This window comes from Miscanthus floridulus, chromosome 16, assembly GCF_019320115.1.
Source record: "Miscanthus floridulus cultivar M001 chromosome 16, ASM1932011v1, whole genome shotgun sequence".
Lineage (NCBI taxonomy): Eukaryota > Viridiplantae > Streptophyta > Magnoliopsida > Poales > Poaceae > Miscanthus > Miscanthus floridulus.
Genome location: NC_089595.1, coordinates 102,814,710 through 102,838,604, shown reverse-complemented (window position 1 = coordinate 102,838,604; position 23,895 = coordinate 102,814,710). Strand labels below are relative to the sequence as shown.

General features: G+C 41.5%; 1 protein-coding gene across 1 annotated transcript; it reads left to right on the top strand.

Moving 5' to 3' along the window:
- Window positions 1-21,575: 21,575 nt before the first annotated feature.
- Window positions 21,576-22,517, top strand: LOC136511159 (uncharacterized). The gene is made up of 4 exons (XM_066505342.1): window positions 21,576-21,752; window positions 21,826-21,990; window positions 22,302-22,436; window positions 22,512-22,517. Exons 1-4 carry the CDS (start codon window positions 21,576-21,578, stop codon window positions 22,515-22,517), a joined length of 483 nt encoding a protein of 160 aa, XP_066361439.1.
- The last annotated feature ends 1,378 nt before the right edge of the window (window positions 22,518-23,895 follow it).

Genomic DNA, 23,895 nt, shown 5'->3' with positions numbered 1-23,895 from the left:
TTAGCCATCAAGGGTAATCCATCCCCAGCCCTCTCTAGAGTCTTGTCTCATTTTTCCATTTTTGAAGATCAGGTCCTAAAGGTGAAACAGGCTCAGAGGAATCTGTTTGATCGTGAAACTCTTTTGGCCAAGGGGAACTCGAATAGGCAAGAGGCTAAAGAACTATCACAGTCAATTGATCACTTGAAGAACTCCTCCCTCAATGTTGACCTAGAATTATCTCGACTGGAAGCTAGGCATGCAGAACTTGAGAAGGAGCTTGGAGACGTGAAAGCTGCCATTGATCATCATAAGTCCATCCTGGCTCAAATACCTGATGTCATTCAACAAAAGAAATGGGAACTGCTGGCCAAAGTCAGAGAAGGTAGAGCCATCCGAAGTAGCCTTGAGAGCATTCTTGGATCAGCCGAAGATGATAAACAACAGATCACAGAAGCTGATGCTATTTGGATAGAAGTGTTGAAAGTGATCCAGGATGTTCTAGACTTGTAATTCCTATATCAACATATGTCTTGTGTAAAATCAATGACAACCACACTTTCCATTTTCTCACTGTGTTTTCTTTTGTTCCGGCTAAAGAGCCGATTTTGAAAATAGCCTATTCCAGACTCCCGATCTTAATCCCATTTAGGTCTAAAAACACGACCTTTATTAAGAGAGCCCTTCGATCTTCTATCCCTAGTCATCCGGCGCCGTATTCTCTTTGGTATTAGCTAGGTGACGCTTCGCCTCCTATTAATTGCGGTTGCCTTTTGCACGTCCTGAGGCATCCACCCCTTCCTTCCTTGGCTTCAAATACCAGCCGAGGGCTTCGGCCTTGAACACATCCGCACTTACAACCATTCCTGTTCCTTTGATTTTCTCCGCCCTCACAGAACTCTATAGTGACCTTCCTCTCTTCCTATAGATTCGATCAACTTCATGGCTGGCGAGGAGAACCGTGGCAAGCGCGTGGCGGAGGAGGTCCTAGAGGAGAACATGCCGATGAACCAGCGCCTCCGACGCATGAGGTGAGATCAACATCTTCCACTTGTGACGATGAACTATTCTAACTCGCCTATAGGTTCATCTTAAATGATAGTCTTCATCCCCTCCCCCGGGCCGGCAAGCCCTCTGACGCCGCATCTTCCATACCGGCTTCGTCGTTAGATTCTTCTAACTCGTATAACGGCGACGATGCTCAACGCTTCTTCCGAGAATGGAGGGCGGCCGAGGACCGCTATTCCAAGGCAATTCAGAAAAACAGCTAGCCTAAGATCTATCTAGGGGTCTTCCAAGCGGCCCTTAATGTGGCTGAGGAGGAGGCCAGTGCCGTTCGAGTGCGGCTGGCTAAGTCTGACGCCGCGGTGGCAGGTAAGATGAGTTCCATGAATGTTTCTATTCTGATTTCCACTTTCTTTATCTTGATAGTTTTCTATGATCACCAGCCCTGATGGTGTAGTCGGAGTCTCTCCAACTGGCGGTGAACGCGGCCGTAGATGCAATCAACGCTCGGGGTTCCCTCATCAATGCTTGCCTTCAAGATATACCGGCCCACGTTCAAGAGATCGCCTCCCATAGCGTTTGTCATGGTGTGTCAGTGGCGCTAACCGTGATGCAAGTCCAGACCAGATATGAGCTCCACGCCATGGAGACTGGCTTTCCGATGGGCGACGGCCCTGAGGAACATGAGGACCTACTTGAAGAATTCATCGTTGCCGTAGAGGCCATTGTGGACATTACATCCGCTCAGGATGTAGTGAACAAGGTCTTCGATTAGTTTGTACTCAGGGTAAACCGATGAGCAAAGACTCCTGTTCTTTCATGAATGTGTCTCAGTGCAATGCCCTTGTGTATGTCGTGAATGTTTTTGTTTTATTCTTCGCCCTAGAGGCGATACATATCGTATCGGCTTTATGTCTTTTAAGTTTCTTCATTTTTGAACTAGAGGCGATACCTTTCTGGTACCGGCTATTAGAGCCGATGATTAAATGAATCGGCTATCAAGTATTGATCAAATGGTAGGATAACATCCCTTCAAATATTTTTCGTCGATCACCATCGATAGGCTACACCAGAACTCTTCAAACCAAAGGTTAAACGATTGATCAATTCAGAGCAAGCACCTCATCAAGTGCAACAAAACTTGTATTAAGAAATCCATCAATTCTGACTCGCACTTAGGATCTCATTTACTATTCATACACGTCGGCCTAAATCCATACTCAGAACCAATGCTTATTTTTCCTTATTCCAATGACCGACGCGAAGCCATGACTAACTAAAACAAACTCTTAGAGTCAATTGCTTGCATCGACTGTTGGCTTTCGTTACGGATTTTAATGAAGCGTCCTTCTCATAACTTGCCAGAAAAGTATTCGAAGTCTCCTAGCTCCCAAAAGACTGGAGTGGTTGTTGTGATACTTATAGACTCATCAGCATGAACCAGTTCGACATCATCTCCATGCCATTGAATCAAACACTGATGCATGGTCGATGGTACACAATAGCTCGCATGAGTCCAATCATGACCAAGGAGCAAACTGTACGACCCTTTTTCATCGATGATGAAGAATATGGTGAGAAGGGTCTTACTCTCGATTGTTAGTTCAACATTTATTGCCCCCAAGGTCTTAGACGCATTACCCCCAAAGTCCTTAAGCATCATGTTAGTCTCAATCAGATCTCCTGGTCCCTTGCCAAACTTACGGAAAGTGGTGTAAGGCATGAGATTAATAGAAGCACCCCCGTCCACCAACATCTTGTTCATCGGCTTCCCATCAACCAAACCTTTTACATATAAAGCATTTAGGTGCCGATGCTTGATTGGTTTATCAAATATTGCTTGCTATATAACCGTTAACTTGGCAACTATCTCCTCATACTCCGATTCATCAAAATTGAAATAAACTTTTTGATCTGTCAGAGCTCTAAACTCTGATGGCAATAGAAAAGCCATTTGAATATTAGCCGATGGTTGCTTTCTATTGGTTGTTTTCTTAGCACGCCATACTTGAGGTTTGGTGGATGCCTGAGCATGTTCCAACTCTTTATTCCTTAGGCGTTGCACCCTTCTCTTCTAGTTTCTTGTTAAACCTCCTGGACACCATTGGCCTTCCTGCCAAACATATTCTCTCTCGTTGCTTTCTTCTTCATAATTAGCCCAATCTTGATCAACAACTATTTTTTCCAGCCGATTATGAACACTCCATTTTTTAAGCACTGATCCATGTTATTATGGTGATATGCATCTTGTGCATGGATAGACCGACGGTTGGCTTGAGATTCCCTAAACTCCCAATACTGATCGCTGCACTCTGGACAGTTACTCCTCATAGGCAACTTCAAACCTTCATTCCAGCAATGTCTGAAGAAAGGACAATTCCAATGCAATTCAGTTTGCTTTCTTTCGTACCTCTCTTTTTCCTATTGATGCTAGTATTCTTGCTTTTCCAACCAATGCTGATAATCCTTTTCCCTCTACTGCCATTTATTCAACAGAATCGAGATGTAACCCATGACTTTGTCGCCCCTGCTTTTGACATTTCTCCCTGCTCATATCGGCTCTTTTGCTTATCGCGATGTCTTTTAATTTCTCTGTATTCATCGGCCGATATTTGCCTCTCGGGATCGACTGCTCCAGCTTCTCTTGATTTGGTTGATGTTAGGACCTTAGTCTTCCCTTTGAGCAGCCTAGCATCAATCATGTTTTGATCTCCAGGGAAAGGATTATCATCAACTTTCATTTTCCGAGGCGTATGAAATTTGAGCCTTCCTTGCTTAATAGCCCTCTATATATGCTGTCGAAAAATTCTACATTCATTAGTGGAATGAGAGGTAGCATTATGGAACTTGTAGAACTTCTTATTCTTTAACTGATTAGGGGGCAACATAACATGATTATCGGGCAACTTGATCTGTCCCTTTTCAAGCAAGAAATCGAAGAGCTTGTCTGATTTTGTGACATCAAAGTCATAGCTCTCCTTGACTCCTCTTCCCTAAGGATTTGGCACCATTACTATCTTTTTGCCCCAATTCCATTCAGCTACAGCAATCTCTTCCTCTTCATCTTCATAGCCGTCATCGACTGAGTATGGATTATAAGCCTCGGCCATTGTGGTACTCTTCTGGAATCGGGTATCTCTGCGCATACTCTAGAATTGGCTATTGAGCGCTACCACTCGTTGAGCCAATTGACCCAAGTTGTCAAATTCTTGTCCTAGCAGTTTTTTTTCCACATTGGCAGCATTCCTTGAAAGGCTAAAGCAGCTAGTTGATCATCAGCCAAGTTTAATGAGAAGTATAAGTTCCTAGTTTCTTGGAACCTCTAAAGAAACTCAGTGCCTGATTCATTAGTCTTCTGCCTTATAGTTGTCAGATCGGTAATCTTCTTTTCTTTAGTCCCAGTATAAAAATATGTATGAAATTTCTTTTCCAGGTCAGCCCAATTGACAATGGAGTTGACTGGCAGCGATAAAAACCAAGTGAAGGCTGGTCCTGACAGTGATAGGGAGAAGAAACAAACTCGATGGGCCTCCTCAACTGATGCCTCACCTAATTATGTAAGATACCAACTGATATGCTCTATTGTGCTTGTACTGTCTTTGCCAGTGAACTTAGCAAACTCTAGAAGCCTATAATTTGCAGGAAGAGCGACCAAATCATACCATTCTGGATATGGGCGTTTGTACGAAAAGGTCAGCCCTTTTGGCTTCAGACCGAACTGATTCTTCATTATCTCAGTCACATTTAGCAGCAACTCATCAGCACACAATTTGAATTTCTCTACACCTGCTGACCCATCTATGGATTGAAATCATATGTGCCTTGATACCTTGGATTTGGAATCATGTGAAGAGTGTTATAATATATGCCATAATGATATCCTTGTGGAATCTCTATCTGCTAGGTCCTTTGCTGGTTTGCTGCTTGAAGTCTCTGATTGTAGACATGAGGATCTATATCTCTACGGATCTTTTGAATTGATGGTGCTATTTTTTGAGCCGACGACGGTATGTGGCCTGATGTGCCAAAATTAATCACCTAGTTCTGACTTTGCCCCACTGACTGTTGTACATGTTGTACTGATGGTCTAGGATTATATTATATCTGATTCGTAGTAGTACCTTGAGCTCATTCAGATGAACCCTGAACTGCCTGGACATCATCATTACCAGCTGGTGCTGCTTCTTGATGGCTGGTACTGACTTGATTAGTCCCTTAGGTCGACGGATGTGGAATGTTGTAACAAGCCAGCCCAACTTGACCAGCTAGAAACCTATGAACCGCCTCTTTCATGGTGTTGTGGAATGTGTCCAAGAAAGCTTTATTATGGCTTGATATGGCATCACGAACAGATTTGTTTACAATTTCCGTAAAGAAATGCCTGTCTTCGGCTTCAATTGTATCTGTCTGCCCTTGTAATACAACTCTTGGTAGTGGATATTTCTGAACAATTGTATTGTCATATATTTTGGTGTAGGACAACAAACACTTGTTCTGAAATTCTTCAATAGCTTTACCGATGACATCTTTATCTCCATCAGGTAGATCTTCATAATGTAACATAAGGATGTCGTTGTTGTTGTGAACCACCATGATGATTGTGGGGTCCCATCAGGCGTACCAAGAACGTGTGTCGACATGAAATTTCGTCCTGAGGGCACACGAGCAAGCCGGAAGGGTCCACTCGATGGAGCTAGAGATCCGCCTAGCATCAGCACAGGGATGGTCGATCATGCGTACTCCTCTCGAGATGTGCCAGTCAATTTGACCCTGTAATTGACAAGGAGAGAAAGCTAATCTGTAATTTCAAGCAGAATATGTTAGTGTTGCCAGACAGTCCCGAATGTGTGGCTCTGAGAGCCGATATGGAAGGAAATCGACTAAATAGTCGATTCCAGCATACTCATAAACATAAATCAATTAAAGCTCATGGAAAGTAAATCAGTTATCGCTCAAGATAGATCTCGTTATTTAGACAAACATTAGTCAATGGCAAGAGGATGTCAACAATGATTTGTTTATGCTAAGCCAATGACTGCAAGTAACCGAATCCCTTTTGTATAAATGAAACAGCTAATCGTCATTTAACCATTTAATAAAGATAAATCTAATGAACATATTAGACCTTATCTATCACTATGACCAGTGGGGCATGAGGCAGAATGATGCAGGCCATAGAAACAACAATAGATTCGATGACCCTAACTTACTACTAATATCAGTGGGGCATGAGGTAGAATCATGCAGGCCATAGAAACAACAATAGATTCAATGACCCTAACTTACTACTAATATTAGTGGGGCATGAGGCAGAATCATGCAGGCCATAATACAATAATAAGATTATGGGGCTAACACATCTTTCAACCTATCTCTACTTCACCAGTCTCGTGACATGAACTATTCGTGAAAGCACTTGATATCGGCTAAAACAGTCGATTCAGGCATAGCGCACAGTTAAGGTCATGCCCTCTCAGGAACAGATCTACCAAATAACGATCCCCACTCCACGGTGCTAACAGTGGGGTGTCAGGCAGAATCACACAGGCCATGATAACAGGTCATGGAATGGTTTTCACTAGCCAATAGATCTACTCAAGATTAGACATGCCTTAACCGCACACTATGCACGATCAAGATTGACATAAAACAGCCGATAAAACATAACTCATCGTTTAAAGTACAGATTAGATCAAATTTAGATTAACAAACAATGGGTTAAAAAAGATATAAGGCCGATCTAGATCAATCCCAATCGGGCGAAGTGATATTGCTGTAATTAAATAAATAATAGAAGCAATAAGCAACATCGGTAACTTGACCTTAATCTAGTTCGAGCAGTGGAGGTCGACCGGATCGATGCAACCGTACTTGAACTAGACAAGAGTCGATAACTAGCTTATACTGGAGTCGCAGTGGAGGTCAACCAAATCGATGCAGCCGTACGAACAGAAGTATAAGCCATGATGGTACTTACAGACAAGCAGTGGAGGTCAACCGGATCGATGCAGCCGTACTTGCTGAAGAACTCACCGAGATCTACTCTACTCCTACTCCTAAGGGGTGGCCGGAGCTGAAAAAAGTAAGTAACTTGTATTTGATTGATTATGTGTCCTTTACAATAGCTAGGGTTTGATATTTATACCCAGAGCCTAAACATGAATCCTACTCGAGCACGACTCATTACAATCTTCGGAATAGAAGAAAACATTCCTACTTTAAGATAACTTGGACCCTAATTTTTCCCCTTTTGTAGAGTCCGATGTGTACAGTCTGATATTTTCTCAGCGAAAGATATTGAAGTCTACTATTGTCCGTAATTTTCTCATGATGTATGATTGTCTAAAATTAGAAATATAAGCCGAAGAGTCCAGGCTGCTTCAAAAAGGCATGATAGGGAAAACAGAAGAAAACCATAACCCAACTATTTATTTCATTAATACTTATACCTTAGGCCTATAAACTAAATGAAATTGTGGGAACACCCAACAAGATCATTGCAGTCATTATAAAGATGCAAAATAAGCATAAGCATAATAACAATTCAACAAAGCACTAAAGGTGCACAACTCAATCATTGACTCGACTTGCGATACTATCATCCTCATTGTACTAGGGGTAACAATCCTAAGACTCATCTTTAGATTACGTAAGAAGGTGGTGAGGAATAGTTCTAAAAGCATATCAAATCAATGAGTGAAGATGAGAACAAAGATTTTAAAATAAACACCACGGTAGAGATATAGTAGAGAAGAAAATATCAAGGTTCATAGAGTAAGAGTTTTTATAGCAACTTCTAAACATTAGAATGACTACTTTCAACTAGGCTTGCGTCCTACAGTCAGCATTACTCTGATACCACTTTGTAGCATCCGATTTTAAGAACAAAACTAGATACATGCCATATATGAGCCTAGCAAGTCAAATCTCACATATTGCTACAAATAAGGGTAATATCGAAAGACAATGCTCAATATATAACGTACTTAGTATAAAGGATATAATCTTAGACAACAAATAGCGGAAAGACAACTCTGATCTTTGGGTGAAGACTCTAATTTCACAGGGACAACTGACTGGTTGATCACAAGCCTAATTCCTCTTAACTCTAGCAATCTGGTACCCATCTAGGATTTTTCCAAAGATTTAAAAAGTAAAGCAAGCGTAAGTACATGTCATACTCAACAAATATAACATGGGGTTCATGAGGCTCAAAAGGCTGACACTAGTTAACTATGATTAGCTTTTAATTGTCATAATTTTAGCATAGGAGTAGCAACAAGTTTATCACAAGCCCATGTAAACACATGAGCAGGTAAACATGAATAATGAATAGCATAAACAACTAACCATTAATGAGCATCTTTATCATCAGTATCATTAGTGTTCATCATCTATTCCGTAAGGGTTTCAAGACCTCTCGTGACCATGAGCATGGCTGATATACCAGTTTTACACTCTGCAGAGGTTGTACATTTTCACTGTGAGTCGTGATTTACCCTTTCGCCCGAGGTAGCTAATCTCTTGACTCACTTCCAAGGAAGGTCGGTAGGGTTCAATATGAAACCTTTCAAAGGTTTGTCTAACAAGTTAGGGCCATTAGATTCACTCAGCAAACAGATGTAGAGCCCCCCTTCCCGATGGCACAATGACGCACAGCCTATACACATGGGGACAGAGGCCGCACTATACCCAATTCGGCAAGCCATTCTTACGCCAATAAAGGTAACCTCTAACAAGCTAGAAAAGATCCTCATACTGACCTAAAGCCAGAGTCATATAGCCCTCATAGTTGTACTGTAAGTCCCGGATGATCACTTACAGATAAGTCCTTAGGGAGAGGAATCTAGAGCACCATAAAAACAACCCAATGTCCTAGCCCCCTAGTTCTTTGTTGCTAAAAAACATCTTTTAGTGTTTATTGCATATACCATTAGTCAAGTTACAAGTTCATGGCTTTAGTTGAGCACTAGCATCATACTACCCAATGCAATACCCCTTAGGTAACAAGGAATTTAGGATATCAGATAGCTAGGAAACTTACTACGGTTGCCAAGGTAGACACATGTATATGATTAAATTATTAAAGTAAATAGGACAACAAGAAAGATCCCATGCTATACTTGCCTTAAATTCAGATCCTTCTTCTAGTCCAAGCCTTCAAAGATCTGCTTCTTGATTCACCACATATAGCTCACTGACTGGACATGATCATAAAGCACCACACAAGCATCCATGCAATCATACACAAAGCAAACAATAGAACTAAATCAGAACAGTACACCAAACATAATAAACAGCAAGTAAAAAGATTTTAAAAATATTCTACATGTTACTATGAATACACAAATGCGAAAAGCACTCTCATCGGAGCTATAACGAAAAAAGTTATGAATTAAACAAGATTTCCTTTAAGAAAATAATAGATTAAATCTAACCTTGAATTTCAAAAGTTGAAAACATGTTTAATAGTAAGATAAACATGTAGATTATACAATTACGAATCTAACGCAACTTGAATGGATCAAATCGGAGTTAAAACGGAGAAGATATGGCCTAATGAAGATAGTGACAATTTTGTAAATAGATGGAACTTGATTTTCAAATTTAAATAAATAAAATCTAATTTTGAATTTGGGCCAAGGACTGCGGGCATAATATTCTAGAAATCAGGGGTCTCTTTAGCAAAAGTGCAGGGACAGCGGGTTCTATATTAAAAATCCGAGGGGTGTTTTGGCAAAAAGGAAAGGTGAAGGGGTATGGTCTAACTCGGGCCATTGGATTGAATCTGGATGGCCCAGATTAGAAAGGAGGGGGAAACACCAATGTCGGTTGGCCGGCGGCGAGCTTGGCGGCGGCACCATTGACGGCGACGAGCGGCGCACAAGGAACACGACCTACGGGCCTCGGTTCGAAGCGAGAAAAACACCAGGAGGTAGAGGAGGGAACAGAGATCACGGCTAGGTATCTTACCGTGATGCGGAGCAATGGAGGGCGGCGTGGTGCACAACGAAGCTAGCTGTGATGGCAGCGATGCTAGGGTTTGCGTGGTGCGGTGTCTCGGCGAGGTGGCTGTAGCTTAGAACGGGATGGGGGAGAGGCAGCTCGGTCGGCGGCTGCTATTTAAGAGAGCAGGTGGCTTGGGAGGCATGGTAAGGCGGCGAGGCGTGGGTGGAGCGGACTTCAACGGTGGCGGTCGTGACCGACGCGAACTCGAGGAGCGAAGAAGGAGAGGATGCGGCTGACATGCGGCCCCACTTGTCAGCGACTTCACAGGAGGGGAGATGGGGACACGGCCTACGCGGCGTGGCTCAACTAAGCCGAGAGGGAGCTGGGCCTGCGGGAAGCGGGGAACGGCGTGGAAGGGAATGGGCTGCCTGCTGCGGAGAAAGACTGGGTCCTAGGCCAAAAACCGAGGAAGGAGAGGAAAAATAAAGAATTCATTTTCTATTTTCTCAAACACAATTTCAAATCCAATTTAAATTCAAATTTAAATCCTTTTGTAAATTTTGATCAAACCCAAGCATCACAAAAATAAGTATGCATCAGCATGAATGTACAAACATGTATGTAGACCTTATATTTGATTTTAACTTTAACAAGGTTATTATTTTTCTAAATTTAAATACTCACAAAAATCATAATAAAATCAAATTCTCCTATTTTAAAATCATGCAAATTTTAGGGTGTTACAATTCTACCCCCCTTAAGATGAATCTCGTCCTCAAGATTCAGAAGACGTCGACTAGGAGATAGGAATACTCCGTCTTTGGATTCTTCTTTACTTCCTCGTGTAGTTCCATCGTGTAGTTATATCTTTTTTATAAGGATCCCACTTTACTTTGCATACATGTTAATCTTACTCTAAGTAACTTACCAAACTGATTCCAATATTCTGACAAATACTCCAGACCATGCCTAGGTAACTTCAATCACTAGGCCATTTTCTTCCTTTTTAGTCCATACTTATTACACCTCTTTCTTTAGATGTTCACCTTCTAACGGAGCCTAATAAATCTCTTGGTCTTAAGGAGATTCTACTATCAATCTTCAAAACATTAATGATTCTGGTTAAGTTGCTCGAACCTTGAATATAATTCGTAATCCTCGGTGTCACCCGAACCTTCTTAGCATAATTCTCCGTTGCTAAGGGCATCGGCCATGGCTATGCTTCTCGAAGTGATAGCACTTTTCCAAGTCATAAAACCTTGATTTCTTCAATCCAACAATGATGTCACAAGCTCACAACCATCTTAGTGAAGATGTCCATTAGATTATTGTGATCCACCTAAATGTCACTTGTTATGCCATGCTCCACAATGGAGAACTCTAGACCATACGTCAGATGTTCCATCTCATGTTTTCTTGCATAAGCCTCTATTTTCTTCCTGCAAATGAACATATCCCACACCTTGACAGGGTGCATCATAGTAGATATAAAAACTCTTGTCCTGATCTGGCCAAGCTAATACATAGGTTTTACTTCAACCTCTTCTCTGACTCCTTTAAGTACCTACATAAGGTTTTCTTGATCCCAACTAACTTGAAACCTTCTCCAATAACTTTATCAATATCTTGATGGTCTTGGATAAACTTCCCTTGAACCTCTAACCAAACATCATTATTAAAAACTCTGAATTTCTCTCACATCTTTGAGTGGGTTCCAATTAACTCTCTTCAATCCAAACCTTCTTGTCATGCTTAGTATTTCGTTAGGATTTCCTGAGACTCTGTAAAACCAACTATAGTGGTTATATATCTTATTCCTATTTCATCAATGCCTACTTGTCTTGGGTATGTTGAAGATTGGACTCCCAACTGATGATAACTTGAATTGGATCAATCTTGATGAATACATAAGCTCTTGTAGATGATCCAACAACTTATCAACCAAGTAAATGATACTTACTCTGGCTTATGAAGCCCTTAAGTGATATACATCCTCTGGGTACCACCTTTCTTATCAGATTAACCGATTCTTCCAAATGAGAGCTAAAGAGCATAACTGAACTTCATATGGCACCTTGAGCATTCAGACCCCTCTTAGTTGGATAGCTTGCATAGACATGATCATCTCTCTTATTGATCTCCTCCAAAGGTTTCGATCCTAGGACCCATGGGTTATGGGCCCACCTTGCTTTCACTGCACAAATTCTTCAACTTGGCTACCCCCCTTAAGAAAAAATAAACTAGGGGACACAAAAAGGCAGCTTGCATCTTCTTCTTGGTATGATGACTATCATAATGGCCTTCTGACATCCCAAGGAGCGCATGTGCATATCTAAGAACAAACAACTTGATTTTTCCTCGGGATGAAAAACAGTAGTGTAGCAAAACAGTTGTAACTCTTATTCCATTAATCCAATGAAGTTGTAGCTTATACCATTGGAAAGATAATGAAATTCTCCACAACTTACTTGTAGAATACTTTTCCAAATTCTGTAGTTTAGGTAGTCAAAAATAGTGCACAACAGATATTGCTCCAGCTTTAGATAGCACAGGTATATCGTCTTGTGATTTTCATAACTCCATAACCAATATAGCTAGCAAAGGTGATTCTTGTTGTCAACGAAAGATATTGAAGTCTACTATTGTCCATAATTTTCTCATGATTTATGATTGTCCAAAATCAGAGATATAAGTCGAAGAGTCCAGGCTGCTTCAAAAAGGCATGATAGGGAAAACAGAAGAAAATCATAACCCAACTATTTATTTCATTAATACTTATACCTTAGGCCTATAAACTAAATAAAATTGTGGGAACACCCAACAAGATCATTGCAGTCATTACAAAGATGCAAAATAAGCATAAGCATAATGACAATTCAACAAAGCACTAAAGGTGCACAACTCAATCATTGACTCAACTTGTGATACTATCGTCCTCATTGTACTAGGGGTAACAATCCTAAAACTCATCTTCAGATTACGCAAGAAGATAGTGAGGACCAGTTCTAAAAGCATATCAAATCAATGAGTGAAGATGAGAACAAAGATTTTAAAATAAACACCAAGGTAGAGATAAATAGCACGGGTAGAGATATAGTAGAGAAGAAAATATCAAGGTTCATAGAGCAAGGGTTTTTGTAGCAACTTCTAAATATTAGAACGATCAGTTTCAACTAGGCTTGCGTCCTACAGTCAGCATTGCTCTGATACCACTTTGTAGCACTCGATTTTAAGAACAAAATCAGAAACACATCATATGTGAGCCCAGCATGTCAAATCTCACATATAACTACAAATAAGGGTAATATCGAAAGACAATGCTCAATATATAACGTACTTAGTATAAAGGATATAACCTTAGACAACAAATAGCGGAAAGATACTTCCGATCTTTGGATAAAGACTCTAATTTCACAGGGACAACTGACTAGTTGATCAGAAGCCTAATTCCTCTAAACTCTAGCAATCTGGTACCCATCCGGGATTTTTCCAAAGATTTAAGAAGTAAAGCAAGCGTAAGTACATGTCATACTCAACAAATATAACATGGGGTTCATGAGGCTCAAAAGTCTGACACTAGTTAACTACGATTAGCTTTTAATTGTCACAACTTTAGCATAGGAGTAGCAACAAGTTTATCACAAGCCCATGTAAACACATGAGCAGGTAAACATGAATAATGAATAGCATAAATAATTAACCATTAATGAGCATCTTTATCATTAGTGTTCATCATCTATTCCGTAAGGGTTCCAAGGCCGCTCGTGACCGTGAGCACGGCTGGTATACCAGTTCTACACTCTGCAGATGTTGTACACTTTCACTGTGAGTCATGATTTACCCTTTTGCCCGAGGTAGCTACTCTCTTGGTCCACTTCCAAGGAAGGTCGGCATGGTTCACTATAAAGTCTTTCAAATGTTCGTCTAACAAGTTATGCCCATTAAATTCACTCGGTAAACAGATGTAGATCCCACTTCCCGATGGCACAATCACGCGCAACCTATACACATGGGGACAGAGGCCGCACTATATCCGATTCGGCAAGCCATTCTTATGCCAATAAAGGTAACCTCTAACAAGCTAGAAAAGGTCATCATGCAAATTTTAGGGTGTTATAGCACATGGACTGATAAATGGATCTACCGTGTATATCATCCCCCACAACTCATCAAGGTGTGGCACACAAAATAATATTAGAATCTCTCACACTGAGGACAACTCAGTTTATGACTTCTTGTCATTGTGGCTTGCCAAAGCTCGAATATATATTCCTATACAATGGTCAAATAATATGTAATCACACAACTATGACAAAGGCATATACATTCACCTTTGGGGCAGAGGCAGGGCATGAATTAAGTTGAGGTGTGGTGAAGTGTCAAAATAGGTTATGTAGGTCGCATAGGATTTAAAATTGAAGTTGTTTTTATATACATTCAAGATGTAATGGTTTCCATTTGCGCGTATGAAACATATAAGCAAGAACATATAAATATTATATAAGTAATATATTTACAGAAGAAATCTAACATTAAGGATATAATATACTGAAAACATGCAAGTGAACCATCAAGAAAGCGAGTGACAATGAAGCTTCAGTTACATCTAGGAGGTAATTGCACTTTCCTATCTTTCTTTTTTTGAAATACATTTAAAATTTTCTCAAGATTAATTTCTGTGAATATCTCTCTCTAAATGTAGCACACCATAAAGTCATTAAACCAAGCATCGAACTTGTTGCATAATTCAGTTTTGATAATCTTCATTGCCGAAAGGCCCTTGAACCGATGTTGTTGCCATCGGTAATAGCAACGCCAACTTAAGTAGACGATAAACTAATGAGAATATATTATGTCTGTCAAGCTCGACCATTTTGCTGCTAGGCTTGCAAGATCATGACAAACTCTAAATTCCTCAAGTCTTCTCGCATGATTAGTAAATAGTTCAAGTTGATCTATTATATCTTTCTGATCGGAACAGAAGAAATCATCAAAATATGTCAAGTTGTTAACCAGAGGCCGGGAGTGCCTTCCAAGACATTGTATCAAATCGATATGTTATCCTTAGAATTTTTAACTAACTCTTCGTTATAAAAAAAAAAAATCTATTGAGTGACTCGCCCTGATGCTAATACTTCATTGTGACAGCAGACAACACAAAAGAGATAAGAACGAGCTCCATTACGATGGTTGAATAGTATTATTGGCATTTCAAGGTACTTTCCCTTCTGATTTTACCCATTGTAATCACACTCTGAATTCAGTGCTTCACCATCTTCCAACCAGAGCACACCTATGGTTCTAGAGTTTGTAGAGGAGCATGGACGTGGATATCCAGGCAAGCAGCGATGGCTCGCTGTCTGCGTCGCTGCTGGTCAGCAGGGTTGCGATTGCGATGGCAAGTAACCTGACCAAGCCATGGTGATATGATGACCTCGCACGCGGCAGGGCACATATGATGTCTCCCCCACTGGCGCCCGTTGCCGGAGTCGTCGATGATCACCCTAATATACACAGGAATACACACACGAACACAAGTGGATTTTGGTGCTGCAACAACAGCAGAGTTTTCTCGACTCTATAAATAGAAACTATACAAGATCGTGGCTTTGAACACCACAACGCCCACGCACGCCATGGCTACTACGACTCGACAAAAGAACAAGGAAGCAAAGCAGAGCCACTGTATGAACATTTGTATGCGTCTGGCTTTACAAAGATGCTCCCGATTTAACTATGAACAGGCACAAGTTATTGTCTTAACCCAAAATAGATGATCAGGAAGGAGGCAAACCGAGCTAGGATTATCTAACAACAACACATATGCATTTTTCATATTGGGTACGATAGTCAGATTGCAATAGAGTCAAAGGAACATAATTCAAGTCAAATTATCTTCTATGGAGTCACACAAAGAGAAGTCTAAAATGACAAATTTTAGTTTGTGTCACTAGTACCTATCTGAGAATTTCAGCACCGTCAACTACTACTATGGTACTTTTTTTGCTTTGGGTGTGAGTGTTCAACTAAAATTGTGAAGAGGAAAAACCATATCCTTACGTCTATCCGAAGTGGACCGCACTCGGTGGGGCTTTCCAGCAGCGTTCAATTCATCTAATTGTACAGCTCGGATTCCTTGTGCATCCCATTTCTAAAAGGTTTTTTGGGTGGAACTTTGCATGGATTACCCTGCACCTCAATTCTAGCTTGCTCCAGCTAGGAATCCATGTTTTTCCCCTATCAACTGGTATAGTCTTCTATTTTAACGTTGGCTGGATAAGTAGCTAGTGGCAATCGAGCTTTACAGGCGCATGGACTGATAACTCAATGGCCCAACCACTCGATTGATAAATGGCTCAACAACTCATCAAGGTGGTGCGCACAAAATAAAAATCGAATCTCACACCGAGGACAACTCAATTTATGTCTTTTTCTGTCCTTAGCTTGTCGCATGCCAAAGCACGAATATATATATATTTCTGTACAATGGTCAAATAATATGTAATCACACAACTATGACAAAGGCATATCCATACAAGTTGGGGCAGGAGCAGGGAATGAATTAAGTTGAGGGGTGGTGAAGTGTCAAAATAGGTAATGTAGGTAGCATAGAATTTAAATTGAAGTTGTATTTATATACATGCAAGATGTAACGATTTCCATTCGCCGAGTACAAAACATATAAGCAAGAACATATAAATATTATATACATAATATATTTATATAAGAAATAAAAAATTAAGGATAGAATACTGAAAATATGCGAGTGAAATAAAGAGACAAAGCAAGCGACAATAAAGCTTCAATTGGGTCTAGGACACCTAGGTAATTGCACTTTCCTATCTTTCTTTTTTTGAAATACTTTCTTAATTTTCTCAAGATTAATTCCTCTGAAAATCTCTCTCTGAATGTAGCAAACCATTAATTCATTAAGCCAAACATCGAACAACTTGTTGCATAATTCAGTTTTGATAATCTTCATTGGCAAAAGGCCTTTCCAACCTATGTTGTTCCCACCCATAATAGCAATGCCAACTCAACTACACAATAAACCAATGGGAATAAAATGTGTATGTCAAGTTCGACCATTTTTTGCTGCCAGGCTTGCAAGATCACGACAAACTCTAAATTCCTCAAGTCTTCTCACATGAATAATAAATAGTTCAAGTTGATCTGTTACATCCTTCTGGCTCGAGCAGAAGAAATCAAAATCATCACAATATTTCAAGTTGTTAGCCAGAGACCGGAAGTGTCTTTCAAGACTTTGTATCAACTCGATGTATTATTCTTAGATTTTTCAATAAACTCTTCCTTCATCAAAAAAAAATTACTATTGAGTGACTTGCGACTTGCCCTTAATCTATTGAGCAACTTGCCTTGATGCTAGTACTTCACTGTGATGGCAAGCAACACCAAAAGAAAAGAATGAGCTCTATTTTGGTGGTTGAAAAGTGTGATCCTCTAGCTTGCCAGCCATGCCCGGAGTCTCGAGTCAGAGGAGGTGGGGTGCGCTACTGAGGCTAGAGATGGAGGCTAGAGTTTGGAGTCGGAAGGACGGGAGGAGGTGGGGGTGGCTCCGGGGCTAGAGGCAGAGGAGGTGGGGTTAGAGGTTGAGTCCGTGGCGAAGGAGATAAGGTTGGGAGAATGAGATCGGGATGATTTTACATTCAACAATTAAAAATCTAACAAGTTTACTCCCAAGAAATATGTTGACATATAAATAGCAACTATCAAATAATCTAACAGATAAATAACATGGGGGGCTTACTTGAAATCCAACATGATACTGGATCCGGCCCTGCATCACATAAGACTATCCACAATGTTGCTTTTTACCGATGCTAAAACAGGAGAAAGAGTAATGAAGCATCAAGTAGACACGTTGTAGGGACTAATGCTAAACCAAAATTTCCATGTAGAGCCACATGTCTGTAGACTCCAATTTCCATGTAGCAAATGAACTGAAGCCTGTGTTGTGTACAATATGGTTTCTGTTCTGTTTCTGATATATATGTGTGTTGTAACGTGAAGTATCTGAAGGCACGGATTGTAATCATGCTCTGAGTTCAATGCTTCACCATCCTCCAACCAGCACACCTATGGTTCATCTAGAGTTTGTAGAGGAGCACGGGCGTGGATATCCAAGCAAATAACATGGTCGGCAGGGTTGCGATTGCGATGGCAAATAACATGGCCAAGCCATGGTGATGACCTCGCATGGCAGGGCACATATATGACGTCTCCACTGCCGGCACCTGTCGCCAGAGGCCCGGAGTCAATGGTGATCAGCCTATAATGTACACAACACACATATGCAAACACAAGCGGATTTTAGTGCTGCAACAACCGCAGAGTTTTCTCTTAATTACTCTATATTGTTTTAAATAGAAACTATACAAGATCGTGGCTTTGAACACCATAGCGCCCACGCACGCGAGGCCCTTCAACAGCCACACCATCCCATGAGTTTGGAACATTCCACACGCTATGGCCACTACAACTCAGCAAAAAATCAAGGAAACAAAGGAGAACCACTGCATGAACATCAAAGAAGCTCCCGGTTTAATTAGCTAAGGCCGGCCACAGGTGATTAGGAGCCAAACGAGCCAAGATTATCTAACAACAACAACATATGCACTTTTCATGTTAGACACAAAAATTAGATTGCAATAGAGTCGAAGAAACATAATTTAAGTAAAAAAAATTATTCACTCGAAGAAAAGTCTAAAATGACAAATTTTAGTTAGTGCCACTAAAACCTATCTGAGAATTTCAGCACGCTCAACTGCTCATCTGGTACTTCTTTTTTTTTTGCTTTGGGGTGTGTGTGTTCAACTAGAACTGTGACTAAAGATGGCAACGGGCCCCGATACTCGATACCCGACGGGTATTTGATCTATTAGGGGACGGGGATGTGATAATATCTTTACCCGCGGGCATCTAAATAGGCAAGAATCCATCCCCGACGGGTATAGCGGGTACGGGAACGTTCCCTATTTACCCGTCCCCGTTACCCGTTGGGGAACCCGACTATTTGAGCTGTCATGCGAGTATTAGGCCCAAAGAAGCTCAACATAGGTATTTTGGTCCAAATCTGAACAATCGAAACCCTAGTTTAATTTTTCCTCACCATCTCCGCCATCAGCACAAGCACGCCTGCCTCACGAGCGCTCGTGCCCCTCGCTTCCTCAGTTTGGTCTCTTTGCCACCTTTGCTCGTCCTCCTCGCAACCTCGCTCCTTCTTCTCGGCATCTCCGAGACTCCGACACTTATACCCAGGTGAAGAAGAAACGTCTCCGATTGCAAAGCTGCGACCCCAAGTGTCCTTGTTTATCGGGTATGCAGTACCCGTCGGGTATCTGTTACCCGACCGATACCCGACGGGTACGGGGATGGGCAAGAATCTATACCCGAGACAGTTAACGAGGATGGGGACGGGATGAATTCTCCATAGCGGGGAAGAGAACGTTCCGACGATACCCGACGAGTACATCCCCGTTGCCATCCTTAACTGTGACGATGCAGAACCATCGTTACGTCGATCCGAAGCGGACCGAACCAGATGGCTTTGTGCAGCAGCGTCCAATTCCGCAGATTCTACAGCTCGGGTTCCTAGTGCATCCCATTTCTAAAAGGTTTTTGCATTGGGGTGGAACTTTGCATGGATTAACACTGCACCTCATTTCTAGCTTGCTCGGTTGCTCCTAGGGATGTATGTTTCCCCTATCAACTGGTATAGTCTTCTATTTTTAGCGTTGGCTGGATAAGGAGTGGTTGATTGTGGCGATCGAGCTTTATATAGGCACATGGACTGATGATAAATGGATCAATCGTGTATTTTCGACATGCCTCATCGAGGTGGGGCGCACAAAATGATATTCGAACCTGTCACACCGAGGACAACTCAATTTATGACTTTTCCTGTCACTGTCCCTGTCCTTGTCGCATGCCAAAGCTCGAATATATATTTCTATAATACAATTGTCAAATAATAAGTAGTCATGCGACTATGACAAATTAAAGGCATATCTTATGAACCTCAGGGCAGGGACCGGGAGAGAATTAAATTGAGGTGTGGCAAAGTGATGAAATAGGTAGCATATGATTTAAATTGAAGTTGTTTTCATACAGATGCAAGATGTAATGATTTCCATTTGCAAAGTACGAGACATATGAGAAAGAACATATAAAAATATATAAATAATATATATTAGCCATATTTGTCCGTCAGATTAGTATTTGTCACTTAACTCACTGTGAAATAACATGCACTACGGGATACAGTCACTCGGCAAAGACCCAAAAACACTCGGCAAAGGCTTTGCCGAGTGTAACAATCGGCATAGAACACACGGCATCTATAGTGTCGGCAAACAGCTATTTACCGAGTGTTTTTTATCGCGCACTCGGCAAATCGTTTGCCGAGTGTCAATAAACACTCGGCAAAAATAAACTCTCGGCAAAAAAGGCTAACAGGATGGCACCGTGACGGCTCTTTTGCCGAGTGCACGACGGAAAAACACTCGGCAAGTGTTAAGACCAAAACACTCGGCAAAGTTTCTAAACTTTGCCGAGTGTCAAACCCAAAACACTTGGCAAAGTTTCTCAACTTTGCCGAGTGTCACGCCCAAAACACTCGGCAAACAAGCGCGCAATTGCCGAGTGTCAAGGCCACAACACTCGGCAAAGTTTAAACACTTTGCCCAGTGTCACGCCCAAAACACTCGGCAAACAAGCGCGCAACGGCCAGATTTTATGGTCACTTTGCCGAGTGTCCATTAGAATACACTCGGCAAAACAAAAACACTTGGCAAAGAAGGTTCCCAGAATAACAGAAAATAGCCTCTTTGCCGAGTGTTTTGGCTTGACACTCGGCAACTCCTCTCTTTGCCGAATGTTACACTCGGCAAAGCGACCAATACCCCTCCCCTTTTTACTAATCTGTCACGTATAATAGACCCCTCTCAATTCACAATAAACCATCACAAATCACAATAAACCATCATCACAGGCATAATTATATGTCACAGGCATAATAAACCATCATCACAATTCACAATAAACCATCATCACAGGCATAATAAACCATCATCACAAGTCACAACTAAGTCACAATAAGCCACAAATGCAAATGCAATCACTGCGGAGGCCCTTGGAACTTGAGGCTGATTATTTGATGCCGCCGATTGATTCTGCACAAAAGAGAAGAGATTGCATGTGTGAGACAAGATTGATATTTATATGTGATGCACTTAATATCTAAGGTTCCTTGATACATGAAGATTGCACTTAATTCATTATTCACGTGATACATGTTGATCATTTTTGTTACATTGCAAAAAAAACAAAAGATTCTACAAGATCTAAACTACTATGGAAGTTGTCGAAGAAAACTGTTTTCATTGAGTTTTAGCTTCACTGTTCACTCTACATGACACAGACATTCAGTTTTTGTGTCTTAATATCTATGTTGCTAAGTTCCATGTAACCAGCTACATGGATGTTTTCCTGTTCGAAAACATGTCCAGCTATTGCAGGTTGCTTTTCGGGAAAAAAAGTACCCATGTTACCAACTTTAGATAACGTGACCTGTCCTCTGTTTTATTTTGAAATTCACATTCTTTGAATCTCTGTTGACTTCTATGTTTCCACAGGTGATTGAAGCTGCTAAACACAGACCAGACATACTTGTGCAAGTTGGAATAGAATACAGGTATATGCCACCAGTTGCTAAGCTGATAGACATCGTTAAGAGCGGTACACTAGGACAAGTCAGAATGGTGGCAATACGCGAACACCGTTTTCCTTTCCTTGTTAAGGTACTGGTAGCTGTGTTTACTTGTAATACATACAAGCTCATTTCTTATTGTTTGTAAGTGCTACAACTTGCAGGTGAACAACTGGAATAGATTCAATTGTAACAGTGGGGGAACTCTAGTAGAGAAGTGCTGCCACTTCTTTGATTTGATGAGACTGTTTGCAGCTGCAAATCCAGTTCGTGTGATGGCTTCTGGAGCCATCGATGTTAACCGTAAGGATGAAGTGTATGATGGAAAGGTCTGGTTGTCTCACTGTTTGATTAAAATATTTCATTGGATGCAAACTCTGTGCATGCATAGCTCTGTGCTCATGCCCATGCGGCCATGCCATTTTCAATAAAGATGTTCTGTTTCTGCTTCCTCTTCCCACTCAAAGACTAGCAATCAATGTAACAGTGAAAGCCTGAGTTTCATATTTAGATTCACTGCTCTAGCATTTGAGCAATATTGCAGTTGGGACTCCTAACGATAACAGTACATAGGCACAAGCTGAAGGCAGCCTTTAAACATTCCTAGTAGTGACTAAAAGTTGATTATCTCCTAATGCAGGTACCAGATATTATTGATAATGCATATGTGATAGTAGAATTTGATAATGGTTCTCGTGGCATGCTTGATCTCTGCATGTTTGCTGAAGGACGTAGAAACGAGCAAGAAATTTGTGTGGCTAGTGACATTGGGAAGGTAAAATATAGCTATACGTTTCTTACAATTTTTATTTTTCCAAGTGGTGCCATACTAAACTGCAACTTTTTGCAGATGTGATTCTAGGAAATTTAGTTATACTTAATTGGCTCAGTTTACATTTTGGTACCCCAAAATTCTTGTCTGATTATACTTAACTAACTTTTTATATGGTGCGTAAGTAGAACAAACCAACTACCTGATGAGTACTGTGTAATGAGTTCATGAATTGCTTGGTCCAGTGAGAAAGGCATATGGTAAAAACTGATCCGGTATAAGGTGTCAAGTGACTCACAGTAGTTGTGGGTGGCTGAGGTGGAGGGAATAGCATCGGTGGCGGTGGCAAAGCTTGACCCATACTCGATGCAAAATTCTGCATGTATTGGAACATTTGGTCTATCCTCAACCGATTTTCTTCCTCTATCCTCTGCCACTCGGCCTCTATCCTCTGCTGAATCATATGCTCCATCGTCAGCCGTTGTTCTTCCTCCATGTTCTGCCGCTCGGCCGCCACCCTTTGTTGAATCATCTCCTCCATCCTCGCCTCCATCTCCTCCCGTTGCTTCATTTCTGCTTCCACCCGGGCCTATAATATTTCATCTCAATGTTACAATGCAAAGCTAAAGTACGTAACAATCAACAAACGATGAATAAAACAGAAATAACCTGAAGAGACTCCATCTGGAACTGTGTAGTGGTTGGTCGTGGGCGTATCGCCAGGCTCGAGCTCGTGCTCCTTGCTCGGACTAGGAGAGAGTGGGAGTAGAGGCCATGTCGATTGTACTGTCGCCAATCCAGTATCGCCCTTGCTTCTTGCCTCCTCCCACCCTCATCATGATTTCTCCATCAAGATCCTGGGTGCTCAGATCGAACTTTGACCCATGAACCACCCTTGCCATCGCTGTGTACTCAGTGACGCGGCTGTGGATGCTGGGATCGCTGTACGCCTCGAGCGGGTCCTCTGGGTTGAAGTCGATGTTTGCCGTCGCCTTGCCCTTTTTGGACAGAACCCATGCCTTGAACTGGGAGCAAGGCTGGCCATCATGTGACGATGACTGCGGCAAAAATGCAAAATGATTAGAAATTATGCAGAATTGAGCGTTAGAATAAAGAAATGAATTCGCGCACCCATTTTCCCCTGTATTCGTCGAGGCTCAGTGTGGGGGTATTAACCCCTATACCCTTACGGCTAGGCTTGGGCCGGCCCGGATCAGGGGGTCCGGTCCACTAGAAGACGACGCACGGCTCAGCCAACCTGTTCGGAGTCCCGCGCAAGGAATCAAGGCAGATTTGGAGATTAAGCAAGATCCTGGTCGGTTAGAATAGGAATCCTTATCCGGCCACCTATGGCAATTGTAACTGGCTAGGATTAGTTTCTAGATCTGTAACCCTGCCCCCCGGACTATATAAGGCGGGTAGGGGACCCCTCTAAAAAATATCTCTCATTGACATACAGCAA

Coding starts and splice junctions, on each gene's coding strand:
- LOC136511159 (XM_066505342.1), top strand. CDS start 21,576: ATGTTTCCACAGGTGATTGAAGCTGCTAAACACAGACCAGACATACTT. Junction 21,753..21,825: donor GTTTTCCTTTCCTTGTTAAG/GTACTGGTAGCT, acceptor TACAACTTGCAG/GTGAACAACTGGAATAGATT. Junction 21,991..22,301: donor ATGAAGTGTATGATGGAAAG/GTCTGGTTGTCT, acceptor CTCCTAATGCAG/GTACCAGATATTATTGATAA.